This window comes from Onychomys torridus, chromosome 2 (assembly GCF_903995425.1).
Source record: "Onychomys torridus chromosome 2, mOncTor1.1, whole genome shotgun sequence".
Lineage (NCBI taxonomy): Eukaryota > Metazoa > Chordata > Mammalia > Rodentia > Cricetidae > Onychomys > Onychomys torridus.
Window position 1 is genome coordinate 143,248,581 of NC_050444.1, and position 23,231 is coordinate 143,271,811.

At 47.0% G+C, this 23,231-nt stretch overlaps 1 protein-coding gene across 1 annotated transcript; it reads right to left on the reverse strand.

Moving 5' to 3' along the window:
• Positions 1 to 244: 244 nt before the first annotated feature.
• On the reverse strand, positions 245 to 15,997 carry Txlna (taxilin alpha). Its single transcript, XM_036179690.1, has 11 exons — positions 15,889 to 15,997; positions 15,181 to 15,352; positions 12,680 to 13,015; positions 10,799 to 10,890; positions 8,611 to 8,781; positions 5,009 to 5,203; positions 4,520 to 4,639; positions 4,218 to 4,292; positions 3,393 to 3,485; positions 2,453 to 2,548; positions 245 to 1,842 (listed from the first exon to the last, which is right to left on the reverse strand). Exons 2-11 carry the CDS (start codon positions 15,344 to 15,346, stop codon positions 1,516 to 1,518), a joined length of 1,671 nt encoding a protein of 556 aa, XP_036035583.1. The 5' UTR covers positions 15,347 to 15,352; positions 15,889 to 15,997; the 3' UTR covers positions 245 to 1,515.
• Between the last annotated feature and the right edge of the window lie 7,234 nt (positions 15,998 to 23,231).

Here is a 23,231-nt window from a genome sequence, read left to right on the forward strand (position 1 = left end):
GCTTCAGCACGGAGCTGCCACACGTGATCACAGATGTGAGCAGGATGGGGAGGGAAGGCAAACAACTCCCTGCAGCTGTTCTGGTTCCTGGGATCAGTCTCTCGTTACAAGTCATTCTTGCGCCGGGCAGAGGTGGCGCACGCCTTTAATCCCAGCACTCGGGAGGCAGAGGCAGGTGGATCTCTGTGAGTTCGATTCCAGCCTGGTCTACAGAGCGAGATCCAGGACAGGCTCCAAAGCTACAGAGAAACCCTGTCTCAAAAAACAAAAACAAAAACCCAAAAAACCAAACAATTCATTCTTGATCTGCTGGACGCCTGGAGGCTCAGGCGGCAAGACATGAAACCTAAGGACTCAGTTTTTGGCCAAGAGGATGCTAGGAAACGGCACCAGAGCAGTCCTCAAAAATTATCATCTGAGCTGAAGGCGATGGGGTAGGAGCAAAAAAGAAAAAGAAAAAACTGCCCATAAGTCAAGGGGCATCTGGATCTGGGGTGCAGCAATGGCTGCATGGGGACGGTGATGATAATTAGTGGTAGCCTCCCAGGCTGAAACCCTTAGGCAAGTTTATGGCAAAACCATCATCCTTTCTCTTAATAATCTTATCTTCTCAAACAGGGCATCTCGACACCAACATGGCAAAGGACCCTGACAGGATTGTACCAAATGGGGCACTGGAGGCCAGGCACCTGGGACCACTGCTAATATATCCCTCTTCCTTCCTTCCTTTGAAGATCTTTAATACGAACTCTTAAGCAAAACAAAACAACAATAAGAAAAAAAAACCTGGAGAATGAATCCTTTGGGTGACCTTTTTTCAATCATTTGTGCAGGCTAGAGGCACCTGTGAATGATAAGGCTACTGAGAACTGAGAAGCAACATTGGCCTGGACCTGGCACTACCAGAAGGCAGGGCAACTGGTGCTGGAAAAAGGCTCCTTCCCACACAGGCACCGCCCCCCATGCTTCCTTGTTTCGGGCAGGAGGAAGCTCATCGGCCAGTTGTTCCTACAAAGGCTCTGCCCAGGAACACCATTCCCAGGTCAAGAGAAGCAATAAGAGCCCAAACTGCCCAAGTTCTGCTTACAAAAGAGAAGAGCCCAGGCCTGGGTGTTTTCACTCATCACAAGCTCTGAAAAGGGCTGATGGGTCTGAGCCTCAAAATCAGGCAGGAAAATGTTCAAATCATCTGACCTGCTAGCTCACTGTGATGGAGCTATACAGATGAAATCTCCTAAGACTCTAGAGTCACCAACTTCATCTGCACACCCTACCCTTGATGAAAGCCCACTGTATACCTACAGGTGTTAATTATGTAACTGCATGATGTGTTGCACACCTGCCCAATCCATGTAAGACTAACCCACAATTTAAAAATCGCAAAGTGTCCAATGCCCTCCAAGTCAGAACACCTTGGCCTCAGTGAGCACTGGGTCGCTCAGTGTGGAAGCCTTGTATGGACCAGGCCTGACCGGGCTGCTGCTCCCTTCCCAGCACGCCCGAGCACCATGATCTCTAGGCAGTGGCAGAGGTGGGCTGCCGCGGCCCTGTTTGGCTCGCTAATTCTGTGCTTGGTGCTCCAGGGCAGCCAGGAACTTCTGTGGCCCTTGGGGAGCTGGGTAGTTGAGCCCCAGGACTCTCAACACCTTGTTCCTTGGAGGCAGCGGCAGCCTCTGGCCTCCGCTCAGTGCCAATGTCAGTGAAGGAGCCGTGGGCCCCAGCAGTCAGGTCCTGTACCCTCTTGTTCAGGTCATTGCGCTCTGTCTGCAGTGCTCGACACAGCTTCTCCAGCCGTTGGATTTTCACCTGCAGACCTTCCAGCTCTTTGTCCCGAAGAGTTTTCTAGGAAGAGAAATGGAGCATTCAGTGAGACAGCCATTTCTTCAAGTCTGGGCAACTTAAAATCAAGGCCTGGCCCCTGTAGTAAACAGTCCTGGCTTAGAGTATGGCTTTATTATCAGACAATGTATCCCTCTAGTTATCTACCAGATGACCCAGGCAAAGCACTTGCATCCTGAAACGGCATCATCTGTTCAACAGTACTGATCAACCTCAGTTCTCAAACGGAGGTTCAAAGAGGAGACCTATCAAACAAATGGGAGAACTACCCTCTGCAAATAAATAAAATAAACCAATAAAACAGACCACCTGGCAAACCTGGCTTGCAGCAGCTACACCAGGTTAGTGTTTGTCTTGTAGATTGCATGGCAGTCACAACTCTCTGGGATGCTCTCCATGTGAACGATACCAACCATTAGGACCCACTGTTTGCTGATCCTTTAGCTGTCATTCCTGGGACCTAGCCTGGGTGCCTTGCTGCTAAGGGCATGGTCACTGCACTTGGATAAATATGACCGGATCCCATTTAGTTCATGTGTACAGTGTTGCTGACTGAGAAAATGGTGGAGGATTGACAGACCATAACTGCACCCAGCCATCAACCTCCACTCACCTCTTCAGCCATCTCCAGCAGGGCCTTATTGCTGCTCTCCCACCGGGACCGGTACATGGTGGTCTCTTTCTCCAGCTTCTTGATCTTCTTTGTCATCTGTTACATGACAGGTGGAAGGAAAAAGAAGGTCAGACAACTGGGCTGTCTGGACATCTGTACCTCCAAGGAAGGAAACATCACATCTGTGCCAACTGGGAGCCTCAAGTCAAGTCTATCACTGAGGGGCCGACAAGACTGCTTAAGAAGTAAAGGAAGAACTTGCTGCCAAGCCTGATAATCTAAGTTCCATGCCCAAAACCCACCGAATCAACTTCTGCAAATTGTCCTTGGACCTCCATATGCAGTCTACAGTGTATGCATACAACATACACACACATACTCACCACCGATAATGTAGTTTAAAAACATGCAGCGTGGACCTCTCTGAGTTCAAGACTAGCCTGGTCTACACAGAGAGTTCCAGGGCAATCAGGGCTATGTAGAGAGACCATGTCTCTAAAGAATAAATAAATAAGCTGGGTGGTGGTGGCTCACGCCTTTAATCCCAGCATTCAGGAGGCAGAGGCAGGCAGAACTCTGTGAGTTCAAGGCCAGCCTGGTCTACAAAGCGAGTTCCAGGACAGGTGCCAAAGCTACACAAGGAAACCCTGTCTCGAAAAACTAAATAAATAAATAATTTTTTTGAAAAGGCTACCACTGAAGCCCAGAAATAGAATGCATACTCTCTACTACTTTAAATTCTAGCATCAATAAAGAAAGCAAACCACGTAATAACAGACACAGGAGCACAGACTGTGTCTTCTTGGGGAAGACAAGGGGCCGTGACACTTGTAACCACCTCTTTCTGATATATGAACAGTTCCTATGAGGTGCCCAAAGGTAGTTCTGAATGAAGTGGCTTGGGCCTCTTCTTGGCCAGGCCTGAATCCTATGTGGTTACCTTTTCCATTTCCTGTTTGAATGTGGTGAACACTTCGCTGCTTTTGGAAAGCGTATTCTGGAACTCCTCAAACTTCTCTGTATAGAGGGCGAGCTGGTAAGAGAGAAGCACAGAGGTTGAGGCTGGGCTTCTCTGAAAGTACCTCTGGGCAACACACTCAATTCAGATATCTCTTTGGCCCCTTGACAAAAATCATTCTACCGAGATACCATTTACTAGTAAAACAAACCCAAAGCCATGCACAGAAAGGATGTGCTCCAACATGAGAAACCGGAAAGTAAACATAGAGATGACTTCAGCATGTGGAGACTCTGACAACAAGCTCTTAAAAATACAAAACAATGGGCTGGAGAGATGGCTCAGAGGTTAAGAGCACTGACTGCTCTTCCAGAGGTCCCGAGTTCAATTCCCAGCACCCACATGGTGGCTCACCACCATCTGTAATGAGATCTGACACCCTCTTCAGTGCACATAATAAATAAATAAATCCTTAAAAAAAAGCTGGGAGGTGGTGGTGTACACTGTGAGTTCGAAGCCAGCCTGGGCTACCAAGTGAGTTCCAGGAAAGTCTCAAAGCTACACAGAGAAATCCTGTCTTGAAAAACCAAAAAACTTAAAACAAACAACTCACTCTGTAGACCAGGCTGGCCTTGAACTCAGAGATTTACCTGCCTCTGCCACTTGAGCTGAAGGATTAAAGGCATGTACAACCACCAACTGGCAACATTTTATTAAAATCACTAAAAGGCTTGGTTGAGACTAACACAGCAGAACCAGCCTCAGAGGAGGGTCTTGCCCCTGTGACTGGAGGTCAGGTCGTCTCACCTGCTGCTTCAAGTGGGCCTCCTGCTGCTTCATCAGCTCGCAGGTCCTCTGCGACTCCACTGCTTCCTTCAGGAGCTATTTCCAAGACAGGACCCAGAACCTGTCAGAGGCCCCTGGGTATGTTTGGCCTTCTTTAGCCACAAGCACTAGACCCACTGAGGCTACCTGCTTTCAGACTGCTGTCTGGACAGGCAGTTACTAGACTGGGCAGGCAAACCTCTCCCATCCACATAAACTAGACTCTGAACCAAGCCAGAACCCCGTCCCTGCGGTCCCCACCACAGCCCAGGGCTGATCCTCACAAACTCCTTCTCTCGCTGGTGGCGCTCCTCTGCCTCCTTCAGCATCTCCTGGGCCTGTTGGAGCTTGGCGTCCACTAGCTGCTGCTGCAGGTCTTTATGTTTGAAGACTTTGTCGATATGCTGTAGGAAAGGTATTAACGGGGTCTGCTTGTCAGGATTCCCTTGCAAGGAAGGCCCAACACTAGAACATGAGGTACTTCACCTGGTGTCATCCTGAGCCCACTGTCTTTGGGAGGTCACTTCCTAACCTAACCTGATGTGTGATAGGACAGTGCACACCTCTACTCTAGAACTGAGTATTTTACGGATCCCTGGATCAGGCACCAGAAATAAGGCACCATGGGTCAAATCTCTTCTCTCCATTTCAGTTCCTTGCTAAGAATAACATCATCTTTTGAAGGAAAAGCAAGAACAGGCGGGCCAACGGCGTGCTGCCCCGTCCCCGGCACTCACCGCAGCCTCACAGGCTGCTGACCCCCATCACCTCACCTCTTCTCGAAGCTCATACTGCTCAATCAACTTCTTGAGCCTCTCGGCGAGTTCCATATTCTCTTGGCGCAGCTTGGAGTTCCGCTCATTGTGCTGCTCCATCTGCAGCTGGATGTCACTCAGAGTCACCTGGAAGTGGGAGGTCACCTCTTTGCGCTTCTCCTCCTCCTCACGGGCTCGCTGCACACCTTCTTCCTGGAGAGAAGCCAGCCCTGAAGCATCATCCATAGCTCTAAGCAGGGCACAAAGCTCCCCTAACTAGTCCACAGTCTTTGCCAACAGAGCTATCGGCCCACAATGGATGTCCACCATGCAAGCCCCTAGGATGCAGGATGTCTAACAATGGGGTCTCTTAATGGGAGTCTCTGAAAGTCAGGTGAAATCAACTGAGCCTCGGCCCAGAACACGCAACATACATGATGGTGAGTGACATTCTGAAGCAGCTTGGCTCTTCTGGATTCATGTTCCCAGATTCTAGACTAAGATTCCCTGCTTGTTTCCCTCCTGTTCCCCACAGGAAATAAGATGATAAAATCTGCTGGGCATAAGGGTGCACACCTGTAATCCCAGCACTCAGGAGGCAGAGGCAGGTGGATCTCTGTGAGGCCAGGCAGGTCTACAGAGCTAGTTTAAGGGCAGCCAAAGAGAAACTGCCTCAAAACAAACAAACAACAACAACAACAACAACAAAGAGCAAATTAGCCAGGTGTAGTGGTGCACCCCTTTAATCCCAGCACTCAGGTTGCAGAAGGATCTCTGTGAGTTCCAGGACAGTTTGGTCTACATAGCAAGTTCCAGGCCAAGCAAGACCCTAGAGAGAAACCCTGTGTCAAAAAAATAAAAATAAAGAAGCAAAATAGTCCTACAAAAACTGTAAGGCAGGAAACATGAGGCATTTGGGTACTGAAAAGAGTGGGCAACTGTCACTTTTAATCCTTTTTTTTTTTTTTTTTTTTTTTTTTTGGAGACAGAGTTTTTCTGTGTTACAGTTCTGGCTGTCATGGGACTCACTTTGTGGACAAGGCTGGCCAAGATCCACCTGCCTTACTCCTGAGTGCTGGGATTAAAGGCATTCACCACTACCTGGCTACCACATTTAACATTCTGTCTAGGCCTGGAGAGATGGCTAAATGGGTAAGAGCACTGGCTGCTCTTCCAGAGGACCCGGGTTCAATTCTCAGCATGCAAGGGAACTGACACTTTTTTTTTTTTTTAAAGATTTATGTATTTATTATGTATACAGTGTTCTTCTGCCTGCATGTATCCTTGCAGGCCAGAAGAGGGCACCAGATCTCATTATAGATGGTTGTGAACCACCATGTAGGTAGTTGCTGGGAATTGAACTCAGAACCCCCGGAAAAGCAGCCACTGCTCTTAACCACTGAGCCATCTCTCCAGTCCCAGGACCTGAACACTCTTACAGAGACATACATGCAACCAAAACATTACTGAAAAATAAAGTCAGGTCTTTGTTCTTTTTTTCTTTTAACCAATCTGTCATCTTAAAGCAATCTTTAAAAAATTACATTATTGCTTGTGTGTGTACATGCATGCCATGGTCCACGTGTGGAGGTCAGAGGATACCTGCACGAGTGGGTTCTCTCCTTTCACTATGTGGGTCTCAGGGATCGAACACAGTTCTCAGGTTTGGCAGTAATTACCTTTACTGGTTAAGCACTCTTGCTGGTCCCAAGTTAAAGTAAATTATTATGTATGATCAGCTCACATTCTGAGGTCATACACAGTGAGCTGCCTTAACCACCTATCACAACAAAGTCTCACTGACTAACCTCTGGGACAAGTGCTGAGAAAGGTGTTAGAGCACTGCACATATCCCCATGCATGTGTATGCACACATTCGATTAGAGGCCAGAGGCCAAGTGCCACCATCAATTTTTCTTTACCTTACCATATCTTTATTTTTCCTTTTTGGTTTTTCAAGACAGGGTTTCTCCCTTTGCCCTGGCTTTGCTGGAACTTGAGCTGTAGACCAGGCCTCGAACTCAGCAATCCTCCTGCCTCTGCCTCCCAAGTGCTGGGATCAAAGGCATGTGCCATCACCACTGGCAGCTCGCTCTATCTATCTATCTATCTATCTATCTATCTATCTATCTATCTATCTATCTATCATCTATCTTATGGAGCTGAGAACTGAACCCAGGGCCTTGTGTTTGCTAGGCAAGTGCTCTGCCACTGAGCTAAATCCCCAACCCTCTTATTTACATTTAAAGAAGGCACTGGATCTCCTGGAACTGGAGTTATAGACAGTGAGCTGCTATATGTGTGGTGGTGACTGAATGTGGGTCCTCTAAGAGCAACCTGCACTTTAACCACTGGACCATCTGTCCAGCCCATCCTTGTTATTTTTTTTTAAGAGTGATTTTATTTATGTGTCTCTGTGAATGTACATATATGCAGGTGCCCAGAGGTCAGAGAGGATATTAGATACCTTTGAGAGGGTTTGTAGTCAGCCCAATGTGGGTGTAGGGACAGAAATGGGGTCCTCTGGAAGACTAGTGAGTGCTGTTAACCATAGGCTGCCTCTCAGCCCTCTCTACCTTTTTTGTAAAGACTGTATCTCTCATCAGACCTGGATTTGCTGATTCACCATGGGCCAAGGATCCTCCTGTATCTGCTCCCAGCTCTGTACATGAGTGAAAGGGAGCCAAATTCTGGTTCTTATGCTTGTAATTCGCACTTTCCTGATTGATCCTTGGGTTCCCCAGAGGTTTATTTTGTAGAGGACTCTGGAACCTATTGTGATACTACTGGGTAATGGAACCTTCACGGTTTTGCTTTGTTTGTTTGTTTTGGTTTCTCGAGACAGGGTTTCTCTGTAGCTTTGGAGCCTTTCCTGGACTAGCTCTGTAGACCAGGCTGGCCTCAAACTCACAAAGATCGGCCTGCCTCTGCCTCCCGAGTGCTGGGATTACAGGCATGTGCCACCACCGCCTGGCTTGCTTTGTTTGTTTTTTGAACAGGATTTCGCTGTGTAGCCTTGGCTGTCCTGGAACTCACTCTGTAGACCAGGCTGGCCTCGAACTCACAGAGATCTGCCTGGCTCTGCCTCCTGAGTGCTGGGATTGAAGGCGTGCGCCTTGGCTGCCACCCCTACAGTTCTGCAGTGGCTTCAGGCTTTCTGCAGGCAGCCTCAGGAGCAGTCACATTCTTGACCTGCTGTACCTTCCATTCCTGTCACATTATGGTTGTCTTCCCCACCAGATATGAAAGCAGCTGGGTCCACCAATTCATGGACTAGAGCTTCCAAAAGTGTGAGTCAAGACCACCTTTCGTGGTATATTTTGAAGAGCTGATCAGCTCAGTATTTACAGAGGGAAAGCCAACTAGTGCAGCAGGGGACTGCTATCTGAGAAAGATTTTCGCTGCTCTATCTGCTGCTCTTGGCTCGTCACTCAGTCATACTGACACACACAGATGGTCACAGTTGTCCTCTGGTGGAACTGGATGGAGTTATACTGTACCAAGCCTTTTTGTTTGTTTGAAATGAAGTCTTCCAAGCTGGCCTAGAACTCACTGCATAGCAGAGCCTCACTGCTCTCTAAGGAGAAAGCCCCAAGTCCAGCAAAGCCTGGCTGGCCTACCTTGAGGGACCGGTTGTGCCGCTGCAGCTCCCGGCACAGGCTCTCAAGCTTGCTTCGGGCCAGGACAGCCTTGCTGTGCTCACCACGGAGATGGTCCTTCTCCTGGACGAGCTGGCTCTGCTTCTTCTGCAGGAGCTTCATCTGCTTCTGCGAGTTTCGGTGCTCCTCCAACTGAGAACAGGAGGGTGGGAAGTGTCTGGAGCGGCGACCATCCATGGCTTTAGAGATTCCTAAGCTAATGGCTACCCACCCCTTCCACCCCAGTCATAACAGGTCAGAGAAGAGCACGCTCACAGACCAAAACAGTCCAAGTTCTGCTCCGCCCAGCAACTTCTCAGACTAACCTGAAGACCTATCTTAGGGAAATAATAATGAATAATCACAAAACCCAGTGATGTCACAGTAGCTCAATTACTTCTCCCTTGCACCATCAATATTTCCCTAGCTAAATCCTTCCAAAATTGGTTTCAACTTTTCTGTCTTTTTTTTTCCTTTTGGTTTTTGGAGACAGGGTCTCTCTATATAACCCTGGCTGTCCTGGAAATCACTAGACCAGGCTGGCCTTGAACTCAAGAAATCTGCCTGCCTCTCCCTCCTGAGAGCTGGGATTAAAGGAGTATACCACTATACCAAGCTCTGTATCTCTTATAGTTTTACTTAATGTGTATAGGTGTTTCCCATGCATCTATGTCTTTGCAAGACTTGTGTGCCTGGTACCCTAAAAATGCAGAAGAGAGCATCAGATCATCTGGATCTAGAGTTACAGATGGTTGTAAGCTGACAAGTGGTTGCTAGGAATCAAACCCAGGTCTTCTGGAAGAGCAGCCAGTGTTCTTAAGCACTGAATCACCCCTCTAACCCGTTCTCTATACCTCTCTTGCTACACACACACACACACACACACACGCACGCACGCACGCACGCACGCACGCACGCGCACACACACACACACACACACTCTCTCTCTCTCTCTCTCTCTCTCTCTCTCTCCACATTTTCACAATGGGAAAGATGGCCAGACATTTGGCTTTTTTTTTTTTTTTTTTTTTTTTTAAGACAAAGTCCTTCCAGGCGGTGGTGCAGGCCTTTAATTGCAACACTCATGAGGCAGAGCCAGGCGGATCTCTATGAGTTCGAGGCCAGCATGGTCTACAGAGCAAGATCCAGGGCAGGCACCAAAACTACACAGAGAAACCCTGTCTCGAAAAACAAAAACAAATAAAAACAAAAAAGACAAAGTCCCATAGCCCAGGTTGGCACTGAATTCTTGATCCTTCTGCCTCCAGTAATTAAGATATGCACCACCTGGCCTTGCTCATACTTGGTACTTCTCATGATCCAACACAGAGACTAAGAGTTCTTATCTCAAGAAGTGAACCTGAGGGCTGAAGAGATGGCTCAGAGGTTAAGAACACTGGCTGTTCTTCTAGAGGTCCTGAGTTCAATTCCCAGCACCCATATGGTGGCTCACAACCATCTGTAGTGAGATCTGGCTCCCTCTTCTGGCCTGCATGGATACATGTAAACAGAACACTGTATACATAATAAATAAATCTTTAAAAAAAAAAAAAAAAAAAAAGGGCGGTGGTGGGTGGCACACAACTTTAATTCCAGCATTTGGAAGGCAGAGGCAGGCGGATTTCTTTGAGTTCGAGGCCAGCCTGGGCTCGTGAGTTCCAGGAAAAGGCCCAAAGCTACACAGAGAAACCCTGTCTCGAAAAAATCAAAATAAATAAATAAATAAATAAATTTAAAAGTTAAAAAAAAAAAAAAAAGTGAGCCTGAATTGGAGCAAGCTTAGAGCTACCTTTCCCTTTGCTCAGAACTAAGAACTAAGGTGGTAAAAGGGTAAGTCCCACTGCACAGATGACAGTTGAACATTTCAGGGAAATGCATGTAGAAACACATAAAGATATGACTATTCAGTATCTGGGATTAAAACTAGGATTCGACCACTTGGGAATCATTCTTTTGAGAAATTTACTTAAAGTTTTTCTCTTACTGTCAGCCCTTAAGTGGCTGAGTGGAAACTAACTTCTCATTTAACAGATAGGGGTATGAGAATTCAAAAAGGGTTAAAAGGAATTAAGCCAGATACCTGTTCCTGTACCCCACCCCTACCCCAGGTAGCCTGCTAACTTCGAAGAGGCAGGGAGACACCAGAGAAAGGAGAAGGGGAAGCACTGACCAGTTCAGCATACTTCTTGCATAGAGCAGCCAACTTCTCCTCTGGGGTGCTGAGCGTGTTCAGTGTCTGCATCAGCAATGTGATCTCCTTCCCTGTAAAGCACAGGGGATAAAGGCATGCACCCCTTCTCGGGGTCCCCTCTAGGCCCAGGCTGAGTGCTGAGGCAGTTTTCCCTCTTAGACTGGTGCTTCATGAAGAACTGAGATCACTTCAATCCTGCAGCTTCATTGCACATTACCACTGCAGCATAAGTAGTGTCACTAAGGCTCATTAAATGAACAGATCCATCTCCTTGGTAAGCACTGCTAGTGAGAGGAAAATCTATTTCAAAACATTATCAATAGCAAAGATAACCTACTTATAAATTCATGTTTCAGTCCAAAAAAGGTCCTTTTGACAGAACTCAAATCTAAAACAAACAAACAAAATAGGTCTGAGGACCCCTGAGGAACTAGCCAAACTCCTTCCAACATCCCTAACTGCACAGTTACGTTTAAATTAAATGTCTCAGGCTGAGCATGGTGGTGCATGCCTTTAATCCCAGCACTCAGGAAGCAGAGGCAGGTGGATCTTTGAGTTCAAGGCCAGCCTGGTCTACAGAATGAGTCCCAGGACAGCCAGGGCTACACAGAGAAACCCTGTCTCAAAACCTACCCCCCACCACGTAAAAAACAAAACAATGGGGTTGGGGATTTAGCTCAGTGGTAGAGCTCTTGCTGCAAGCGCAAGGCCCCGGGTTTAGTCCTCAGCCCTGGACAAACAAAACAAAACAAAAACAAAAAAGTCTCTTTCAAATGTGACAAGGCAAGAAGTCTCTCTGGAAGTTAGGACAGGTAACAAAGGGACTGTGATATGGTTATCGCGTCACCTAACATAGATTTTCATTTTTCTTTGACAGAGGGTCTTGCTATGTAGCCCAGGCTAGCTTTAAACTCACATTCTTCCTGCCTGTTCCCCCTGGTCCCCACTAGAGGCATACAATACCACATCCAACTCAGTCTACATTCTACAGTCATATCCATCTCCCACTGCCATCAAAGAACTGCCAATGCCCTCCCTATTTTTATTTGTTTGAGATAAGGTCTCATTATATAGCTGGTGGGCCCAGAACTCAAGAAATATGCTTGCCTCTCAAGTGCTAGAATTAAAAGTGTATGCTACCATGCCTGGCTGCCACTGACTGCCTGTATCTCAGGAAACCTTGTAACTACCACCCTTGGTTTCCATTATATTCAGCACAGACCAAGTTCCTGAACTGTCAGCTGAGGGGTGGGGGTGGAGAGTGGTGGCAGATTGGCACAGAGACTGTATACCAGCAATACTCAGAACAAATCCAACCCATGGATGGCTTTGACTTGGATTCTATTATTTCAGTTGCCAATTATCCAGCTAGCCAGTTGAGAGCAGGAGACTCACCAGGTAGGAGTTAATTTTTCAGATAAAGTAGGCCCTCTCTCCGATTCTCAAGAGGTCTGTGGCTTACCTGGTTAACGTCAACATTTGAGATCTTAACATTGGTGTAGCCCAATTTTATTGCTGTAGAAATAGGGAAATGAGACCCAGGAGTGGAGAAATGAACATGCCCAAAGTCAAACAGCAGGTGGTGCTGGCTGGCAGAATAAACTGAGGCCTCCTGTTTCCCATAGCCTAAATGAGAAAGCTGGTTGGATTCCTGCCTCCACTTCCTCCCAAGGCCAAGAGGCCTTGCCTAAGCAAGTACTCTGAACAGCTCAATGCTATGACCCTATATTCCTGGGTTTGATTAAACTGGGGGACCTTCTGTCTTGAGAAGCAGATTCCTTGAGTTCTGACCAAGCAGGCTAGGACATGAAATGGCAGGTCTTAACCCCGCCCCTCACCAGCAGCTGCTCCCCCTCTCACCCAGACCCTTGGCTTTCTTCTTCTCTTGTGGCCGGCGGTCTCGGTCTCCAGCCTCCTCGCTTGCTCGGCTCTCTTCTGGGCCTGGCTCCCCTTTGGGGGTCTCCTTCTCGCCGTTGACTACTGGAATGCCCGGTTCAGGCTCCCCATTCCTTGCCGCATAGGTTCGGGACTTTTCTGCATCGTCCGGCTCAGTAGGCTCACCCTGTGCTCCCTCCTCACCTGGGCCTCCTTGATTGTTGTCCACACAGTATGTACTCAGAATGTCTTCCAACTGCCGGCTGAGCTCCTCAGAGACATCACAGAGGGGGCCAGACTTAGCTGCTTTTGCCTGAGCCCCTACAGCAGGAAAGAAATGATTGAAAATAAGACAGGCACACTACTGGCTTGGATTTCCTTTTCCTTTCTATTTTAGACAGGATTTCTCCGTGGAGCCATTGTGGCTGTCCTGAAACTTGCTCTTAGTCCAGTATGGCCTTAAACTCATAGAGATCTGCCTGCCTCTGCTTCCCGAGAGCTGGGATTAAAAGCATGTCACCAACGCCAGGGGATTTTCTTTCTCTTGAAGCCCAGACAAAAGCACTAGTTTGGGTGAAATGTTGTTTTATTTATTTGGTTAAGACAGGATCTCTCTACAGAGCCTTAGCTATCCTGGAACTATGTAGACCAGGGTGACCTCAAAGTCACAGAGATCTACCTGCCTCTGCCTCCCAAATTTTACATAGGATAAGTAATGAAATTTTTTTTGTCTTAGTACTGGACTGGACATTGTTATATATAACAATGGAGTTTTCCACCTGAATCTGTAAAATGTTAATGGACTAGACATCATTAATGTAATTCTTGGCTGCATATATTGTATATACTTATTGGATAGTTTTCCTTGTATTAGTTAAAACCTTTTTTAAATTTTAGACAAAAAAGGGGAAATGTGGTATTGTGTTCCCCAAAAATATTGTGTGTTCCCCGAAATAAACTTATCTGGGGTCAGAGAACAGGACGGTCACAATATTAAACATGAGGATAGGCAGTGGTAGCACACACCTTTAATCCTAGCATTCCAGAGACAGAAATACCTCTGGATCTCTTGAGTTCAAGGCCACATTAGAAACAGCCAGGCATGGTGACACACCCTTTAATCCCAGAAATCCAGCCTTTAATCCCAGGGAGTGCTGGCAGAAAGTAGAAAGATACATATAAGGCGTGAAGACCAGAAATGAGAAGCATTTGGCTGGTTTAGCATTTTGGATGGTTAAGCTTTTAGGCTTTGGAGCAGCACAGTTCAGCTGAAAGCCATTGGGATGAGGACACAGAAGCTTGTAGTCTGAGGAAACAAGACCAGGTAAGGAAGCTCTGGCTTGTTCTGCTTCTCTAATCTTCCAGCATTCACCCCAATAACTGGCCTTGGGTTTGATTTTATTAATAAGACTATTTAAGATTCCTGCTACATAGGCCACTATGCCTAACCTCAGTTTAATTTTTTTAAACCCTAAGTTTACTTACTTATAAAGTGATACAATTGTTTCTTACTACTCCCCAAACATACTTCTTCTGATCATAACAGACAATTAGGGCTGGGAAGTAATGGCACACACCTTTAATCCCAGCACTTGGGAGGCAGGGGCAGGTAGATCTCTGTAAGTTCGTGGTCTATAGAGAGTTCCTGAGCTACATAGAGAAATTCTGTCTTAAAAAACAACCAAAACCAGCCTCCGCCCCCTAAAAAAAAAAAAAGACAACTATGTAAAGCATCAAAATCAGGGATGATTGGCATGTAGTAGAAACTCCACATCTAGGGGGCTGGAGAGATGGCTCAGAGGTTAAGAGCACTGGCTACTCTTCCAGAGGTCCTGAGTTCAATTCCCAGCAACCACATAGGGGCTCACAACCAACATCTGTAATGAGCTCTGATGCCCTCTTCTGTCATGCAAGTACACATGCAGGCAGAACACTGTATACATAATAAATAAGTAGATCTTAAAAACAAAAGAAACAAATAAAAAAAACTCCACCTCTAATCCTGTTCAAAAGCCTTTTTTCCCCCTTCGTTTTTCGAGACAGGGTTTCTCTGTGTAGTTTTGGTGCCTGTCCTGGATATCGCTCTGTAGACAGGCTGGCCTCGAACTCAGAGATCCACCCGGCACTGCCTCCCAAGTGCTGGGATTAAAGGCGTGCGGCCACCTCCGATCCAGAAATGCCTCAAGTATACAGGACAATTAATTACTCTCCACTGGCAGGTGTTTTCTGGGACTATGACTTTGCCTATGGGGTGCCCCATTTGAATGTCACTTAGTTTAAACTAGTCAGAGCATGCTCCCAAGGTTCCATTCCAGGGCCAAGAGAGGCAAGCTTCATCACCTCCCCGGGAAACACGGGAATTAACACAGGATGGGTATTGTTTCATTCTACAGTTCCTCCTTCCTGGGTAAACACTGGTCTCCGAAGTGAGGCCAGTCCCAGAAGCTCCTCCCTCTGTCCACTGGAAAAGCAGAGCAGGCACACACCCTCGGTCTTTCCAGGAGCCTGGCTTGTGGAACCTTCAGCTTCCGCCGCAGGAGCTGTCTGTCTGGGCCGTCCCTGGGCTCCCTCCGGTCCTGCTTCCCGTTGCCCCGGGCTGCTCTTCGCGTTGGCGTGTTTAGCAGGCCCATTCTTTTTGTCTTGGTTCTTCATTGTGATCTGCAAGGCAGAAACGGGAAGATCCTTTAAGGAGGACACCGCTGCAACGCTCCAGACTTCAAAAATGTTCACAACCCAGACCGGAAATCCCAGCAGCAGGCGCTCAAAGCTTCAAGCAAACTGGCCGGCCTGGGCAGGGTCCCCGCGAGGTTTTCCGGGAGCTGCCGGTGAGGAGTCAGGGAGAGGCCTCCTTCCCCCGATGGCCACTTCCCGGCAGCCCCGCACGGCTCCCTCTCGGCAGCCGGAGCGCGGGATTGGCTCCGCGCCGCAGACTGACGTGGCGGGATGCTCCAGTCCCAACCGGTCCGTCCCCCCACCCCACGCCTCCCCAGGTCCCACGTGGGACCCCCGCGCGGGCGCGCGCGCAAGCGGAAGCCACCCACACGCCGCGCGCCCTCTAGCCCCACGGCACGCATGCGCAACACGGCGACATCGACAGAGACCCCGTGACGGAATTAGTTATTCCTCTACGGCCAACGCATCCTGGGCCAGAGACCCTCTGAAGAGCTCGTCCCACCTCCCACCAATAGACGTACCTCACCACCGATGGCGTCCCCCTGGCTCTGGCGGAGCACCGGAAACCCGGGTAACCGCTGCCAGCAGGACCGCCCGCTCCTGCCGCAGCCAATCAACAGCTGACGCTGGCGCGGAGCTTGCTGGGAAAGACGGGGCCAAAGTGGCTTTGGAGTAGGGCGTGGTAAAAAACTACGAGTCCCTTCATGCATCGCGGCGGGGCACAATTCCCGTGGTGCAATCCTGAAGGCTTTCGTTTTAGGAGCTGTATACCCTGCAGGTCCGAAATGATGTGTTACGGTCTAGAAATTCGCGTCAGCCTCCTTTCTAGTGCAGAAGCTGTGATTGGCACTTAAGCTATTTTTTTTTTTTTGTCATACACTTCTCCATTAGTCTTTTGTGTATGTGTATGACTGTTTCTAGGGCCTTTGAGGACTCGAAGAGGGACAGAAGGCTGAACTGGGAATTAGGAGACCTTTATTCTACTCCTAAATCAGTCATTTGTTACGTGCCTAGCATCCCCCGCCCCATTCCAAAAGAGGATTTATAATAATTTAAAAGCTTACTGTGTTCTTTTCTTATATCTAGTAGCTTGGTCCTCTTAATTACTCGGAGAAAGTACAGAATACTTGGTGATCTGAGAAATATAGAACAATATGAAAAGGGCTAGATTTTTTTAATTGCTTATTTATTATTATTTGTTTGTTTGAGACAATATCTCATATGTAGCCTTGGCTGGCCAGGAACTCCCTATGTAGATCGTTTAGCTCGGCTTCGGCCACCATGCCGAGCTAAAGGCTAAATAATTTAAGTCTGCATCAATATTGTGTGCTGATAGCAGATTCAAAGCCTTAACGCCGGCACTCATTGAGACAGGGTTTCTCTATGTAGCCCTGGCTGTCCTGAAACTCACTCTGTGGACCAGGCTGGCCTCGAATTTAGAGATCCACCTACCAGCACCCATCTTCACCACCAGAAGGAATAGCCCCCATCTTGGGCTTTCTCTGAGGCAGTTTACTGGCCACCTCCTGTCATCACCAGCTCGGGAAGGGATTTTCACACAGGGAGTTTGGCTTCAGACAGATTGGTGACCCCACCCCAGCACCCCTGCCCCACTGTCTACAAAATCTCATGTGCTCACACATGGGCTAAAGTTTGTCTTTGTTTTTCATTATGATTAGGAATGCCAGTTTAGGCACAGATCCTGCAGAAACAAAAACTATTGTGGCAGGGCGGTGGTGGCCCACGCCCTTAATCCCAGCACTCGGGAGGCAGAGCCAGGTGGATCTCTGTGAGTTCGAGGCCAGCCTGGTCTACAGAGTGAGATCCAGGAAAGGCGCAAAGCTACACAGAGAAACCCTGTCTCAAAAAAAAAACAAAAAACCAAAAAAACAACAAACTATTGTGACTTCAATTCTTTTTTTTGGTTGTTTTGTTTTGTTTTGCTTGATAAGGTCTTGCTTTATAGTGCTACCTAGCCTGGAACTCTATGTAGATCAGGCTGTCCTCAAACTCACCAAGATCTGCCTGCCTCTAGGACCCGGAGTGCTGGGACTGGAGACAAACCATTTTAACACTTAGCACACTCTGAGAACTTGCAGTGTGCCCTAGTTCCCTAGGTCTGGCTAGACTTCTGTTACAGCATTTGCCATGGAGTGTTGAAATTACTGCCGGCTAAATGCTGCAGTTTCAGAGGCTAGCCTCAGACTATGAGTAGAGCATGTTGCAAATGTACCAATTGGATATTGTTTTAGATGTTGGTTCTTAGATGTTGGCAATTTTTCCTGTACTAGCTCTGTCAAACAGATTCAGAGTAGTGTTCTCTCTGTTCAGATTTAACTTTGGGAGGCAATACTATATAATATAGGCTCAACGGTAGAACACTTCCCCAGAATGATGAAAGCTCAAAGTAGAAACATCTAGGCCGGGCGGTGGTGGCACATGCCTTTAATCCTCAGCACTCAGAGGCAGAGCCAGGCGGATCTCAGAGTTCGAGGCCAGCCTGGGCTACCAAGGGAGTTCCAGGAAAGGCGCAAAGCTACACAGGGAAACCCTGTCTCAAAAAACAAACAAACAAAAAGCATCTAAACTTGTAGTTGACGTAGGAAACTGAGGTTCAGTAAAGTTTGGGTCAAAGATGTCTGGAAACCAAAGCCCTGATTACGTCCCAGTAAACACATAGGAAATCTCTGAGGAGGCAGCATATAGATCGGGTCTCTACAAAATTCCATACAAAGAGGATTACTCTAGAACAGTGCTTCTCAACCTTCCAAATGCTGTGACCCTGGAATACAGTTCCACATGTTGTGGAAACCCCCAACCATGAGATTATTTTTGTTGCTGCTTCATTCTGCTGCATTGTCACTTTGCTGTTAGGAATCATAATGTAAATGTGTTTTCAGATGGTCTTAGAGGATGCCTGTGAAAGGGTCATTTGACCCTTGAAGGGGGTTGCCATCCACAGGTTGAGAACTGTTGCTCTGGATAGAGATTAAGAATTTTTGAGGACTCTGGATATAGTGGTGCACAATTTTAACCCCAGCACAGAGGCAGATGTACCTCTGTGAGTTGAAGGTCAGCCTAGTCTACATAGTGAGATCCTGTCTCAAAACAACAACAACAACAAAACCTTTAAAGGAGGGGTTGGGGATTTAGCTCAGTGGTAGAGCTCGCCTAGCAAGTGCAAGGCCCTGGGTTCGGTCCTCAGGTCCACCAAAAAAAAAAAAAAAAACCCTTAAAGGAGCTGGAGGGCCGACACAGTGTTTAGTAGTGCTTGATTGTCTTGCAGAAGACCAGGATTTGATTCCTGAAAAACTCACTGGTTATCAACAGTCTATAGACTCTAATTCCAGAGCACCCAGAACCCTCTGCTGGGCACCAGACATGCACACAGTGCACTTACATATACATGCAGGAAAACACTCATACACTAAAAATAAACGATCAGCAGTGGAGAGTGCTTGGTGTGTAAGAACTGGCGTTTGGACCCAGAGCCCATGTAACAAACTAGAGGCCATCCCATGCATCCTCCCTGGGGTTGTGGAGGGGTGATGCAGAGACCACAGAGCTGCAAGGGGTTCTGGCTTCTAGTATAACCAAGCAAAACTAAAGCCCCAGGTTCAGGGAGAGACCTTGTTTCAAACAGGTAAAGAGCAATAGAGGAGGACATTTAAACCCTCTTTTGGTCGCCATGCAACCATACATATGTGTGTATACTCCTACAGACAAATATACCCACACATAAGTAAGTAAATAAATGGAGTTGGGGAGAGTTGACTAAGTGAGCCACACACCTTAGAAGGAAGATAGCAAATTCAAGGTCAGTCTGAGCAACCTAGTGAGTTTGGGGCCAGCCAGGGCAATTTAGTGATACTGTCTACAACTAAAAGATAGGGTTTCTCTGTGTAGCCTTGGCTGTCCTGGAACTCCATTTGTAGACTAGGCTGACCTCAAACTCAGAGATCCACCGGCCTCTGCCTCCCGAGTGCTGGGATTAAAGGCATACAGCACCACTTCAGTTCTAAGGCAGTGGTTCTCAACCTGTGGGTCTGGGTGGTAGCCCCAAAGAGGAATCAAATAACCTTTTCAAGGTGTTGAATATCAGATCTCCTACATATCAAGTTGTTTACACTGTGATTCATAACAGTAGCAACATTGCAGTTATGAAGTGGCAATAAAAATAATTTTATGAGCTGGGCGGTGGTGGCACACACCTTTTATCCCAGCACTCGGGAGGCAGAGCCAGCCAGATCTCTGTGAGTTTGAGGCCGGCCTGGTCTACAAAGCGAGTTCCAGGAAAGGTGCAAAACTACACAGAGAAACCCTGTCTTGAAACCCCCCCGCCAAAATAATAATAATAATAACAATAATAATTTTATGGTTGGGGTCACCACAACAAGAGGAACTGTATAAAAGGGTTACAGCATTGGGAAGGTTGAGAACCTTCTTAAGGATCTGACACTCTCTGGAGTTCTGTGAACTCCTGCACAGGTGGTGCACATAAACTCACACAGACACACATAAATGAGAATATTGTTTTAACTACAAGGAACACAGGCTCCTACCACAGGTTCTTCAATGTGCACCTTGTTCTCTAAGTTGTATCATCCTCCTCTACAACAGAACTTCCTTTTTCATATCCTTCCTATTATCTACCAAGACCTCCAGCTGCTTGCCCATTCTGTTCTCTTTTCTTCTTTTTTTTTTGTGCCTGTCCTGGATCTCGCTCTGTAGACCAGGCTGGCCTCGAACTCACAAAGATCCACTTGCCTCTGCCTCCCAAGTGCTAGGATTAAAGGCGTGCACCACCACCGCCCAGCTTTCTTTTCTAAACTGTATTAAAATGGTCATTTCTTTCCACTCTGAGAACCTGCGAAAGGAACCCTGTGGCCTCCGGAAACACTACCACTGAGCTACTAAGCCACCCAGAGCATTTCTTCCCCCCAACCAGAGCTGAGGACTGAACCCAGGGCCTTGTGCTTGCTAGGCAAGCGCTCTACCAGTGAGCTAAATCCCCAACCCCCAGAGCATTTCTTAAAATCATGAAATAGGGGTCTGGAGAGATGGCTCAGAGGTTATGAGCACTGCTTGCTCTTCCAAAGATCCTGAGTTCAATTCCCAGCCACATGGTGGCTAACAACCATCTGTAATGAGATCTGGTGCCCTCTTCTGGCCTGCAGGGATATATGCAGACAGAACACTGTATACATATCAATCAATCAATCAATCAATAAATAAATCTTTAAAAAAAATCATGAAATAAGCCTTGAGAAGCACTGTCTGACCACACCAGCTTCCTTTCTGCTGGGGAAGCACTGCTGAATCTTGTTTGGATCCCTTTCATTGTTTCCTGGACTCTGATGTATGCAAGGGAGAAATCAAAATTTAAATTTTTTTTTTTTTTTGTCAGAGCTGAGGACCGAACCCAAGGCCTTGTGCTTGCTAGGCAAGCGCTCTACCACTGAGCTAAATCCCCAGCCCCAGAGTCTTTTTTTTTTTCCTTCGAGTTAGGGTTTCTCTGTGTAGCTTTGCACATTTCCTGGAACTTGCTTTGTAGACCAGGCTGGCCTCGAACTCACAGAGATCCACCTGGCTCTGCCTCCCAAGTGCTGGGATTAAAGGCGTGCGCCACCACCGCCAGGCTAAAATTTTTTTATTTATGTGTATGTGTATATGTATGTTACATCTGGTGGCCTGCGAGGGTGTTGGAATCCATGGAGATGGAGTTATAGGAAGTTCATAACTGCCTGACATAGGTACTGAGCTCCCAACTCAGGTCCTCAGGAAGAACAGCAAGTGCAGGAACCATCATCTCCCCAGCCCCAGGAATAAATTTTTTTTTCCTTTTTTGGTTTTTCAATTATAGGGTTTTTCTGTATAGCCCTGGCTGTCCTGTATCTCACTCTATAGACCAGGCTGGCCTCGAACTCACAGAGATCCACCTGCCTGTACCTCCTGAGTGTTGGGATTAAAGGTGTGCACCAGCATGCCCAGCTCAGAAGTCAAAATTTTACACATTTTAGTCAGATCTTGTATTCCTTGCCTACAAGATGGCCCCTGCAGGCTGTTGACTTTTCCTGTTATACCTCTCATCCCACATTCATGCTTTTCTTGCTCACTAGGTTTGTGTGTGACACACAGGCACACACTTGCATCATATACCCATTTCTGGCCTAGAATAGCACCAGGCATACCCAAGGTGCCCATACATACATGCCTGTGAAACACTCATTATTTGGAATGAAAAAAAGAATCTTTAGGAACAAAACAAGTCTTTAAAAAAATTTTATGGACCCTGATGTGAGTGCTGGGAGCTTAACTCCGGATCCTTTAAGTAAGTGATCTTAACCACTGAGCCATCTCTCCAGCTCCTCCTTTCCTTATTATTACTGTTGTTATTATTTTGCCCTTTATGTTCTTATGTTTTGTATATGGGTGTTTTGATTCATGTATATCTGTGCATTACATGTGTCCCTGGGGTTTATGGAGGCCATGAGATCTCTTAGAACTGGAGTTGTTATAGGTGGTTCAGAGCTGTCTCATGTGGGTGCTGGGAGCCAAACTTGGATCCTCTGTAAGAGCAGTAAGGGCTCTTACACACTGAGCCATACCCAGCACTTCCTTGTTACTTTTTATTCGTTTTAGAGAGACAATTATTATTATTACTATTTTAAAGATTTATCATATATATGGTGTTCTGTCTGCATGTATACCTTCAGGCCAGAAGAGGGCGCCAGATCTCATTACAGATGTTGTGAGTCATGTCAGTGCTGGGAATTGCACTCAGGACCCCTGCAAGAACAACTGCCCGTGCTCTTAATGCTGAAGCATCTCTGCAGCCCCTTCCTCATTTTTATTGGAGGTGTACAAGTCAGTGCCTCACTCTTTCGGGACAATCAAGGAGGAAATAGCTAACACTATGGGGTAGCCTCTAATCAGCTAAGAGTTGTTCTCTGTGGACTAGAACCGATGCAGGAAGGGTTAAAACTGCATCTGTTACCAGTTTACCTTGTTCTGCTGGTTTTGGGTCAGGATGACTCAGTACCACATCTGGTACTGTCAGTTTACCTCTGGTTTGGCTAGTGTTGAGCTTGTGTAAAGCCTGTCTGTCAGTGGTTTGTGTTTAACTTTGCAGTTCGTCACAAACAGCTTGTAATCTTTATCATGAACTGAAATGAGTTACAAGCTTGGAGTCACAGGTGGAGATTTCCACTGTTTGTAACCTGCTTCCTTTTGTTTTTGTGTTAGGTATTGAAACAAAAGCACATGCTTGCTAGGCAATGGCATTACCCTTGAACTACATTCTAAGCCTTCTTTTTTTCCATTTTGAAGCAGGTCTCAGTATGATCTCATTCTAGTCCAGGCTGGCTTTGGAATTTGTCCCCATTTTTTTTTTTTCTATTTAATTGTGTATGTAATGTATGTGGGTGTTCAAGTGCTACAGTACTTAAGTTGAAGTCAGAGTCCTGGGGCTTGGCAAAAAGTGCCCGTACCTGCTGAGCCATTTTGCTGGTTCTGGCCATGGATTCTCCTGTCTTAGTCTCCCAAGTAGGTCAGATTGAGGCCTGGGCAACCAGGGGCAGTTTGCCTCCTTTTAAAAAATGTTAAATGCTGGGGCTGGAGAGATGGCTCAGCAGTTAAGAGCACTGACTGCTCTTCAGAGGACCTGGGTTCAATTTCCAGCACCCACATGGCAGCTCACAACTGTCTGTAACTTCAAGACCTGACACCCTTATATAGATAAAGTAAAATAAACAAATTATATTAAAAAAAAAAAAGAAAAAAAATGCTAAATGCGCTGGGCGGTGGTGGCACATGCCTTTAGTTCCAGCATTTGGGAGATAGAGGCAGGAGGATCTCTATGAGT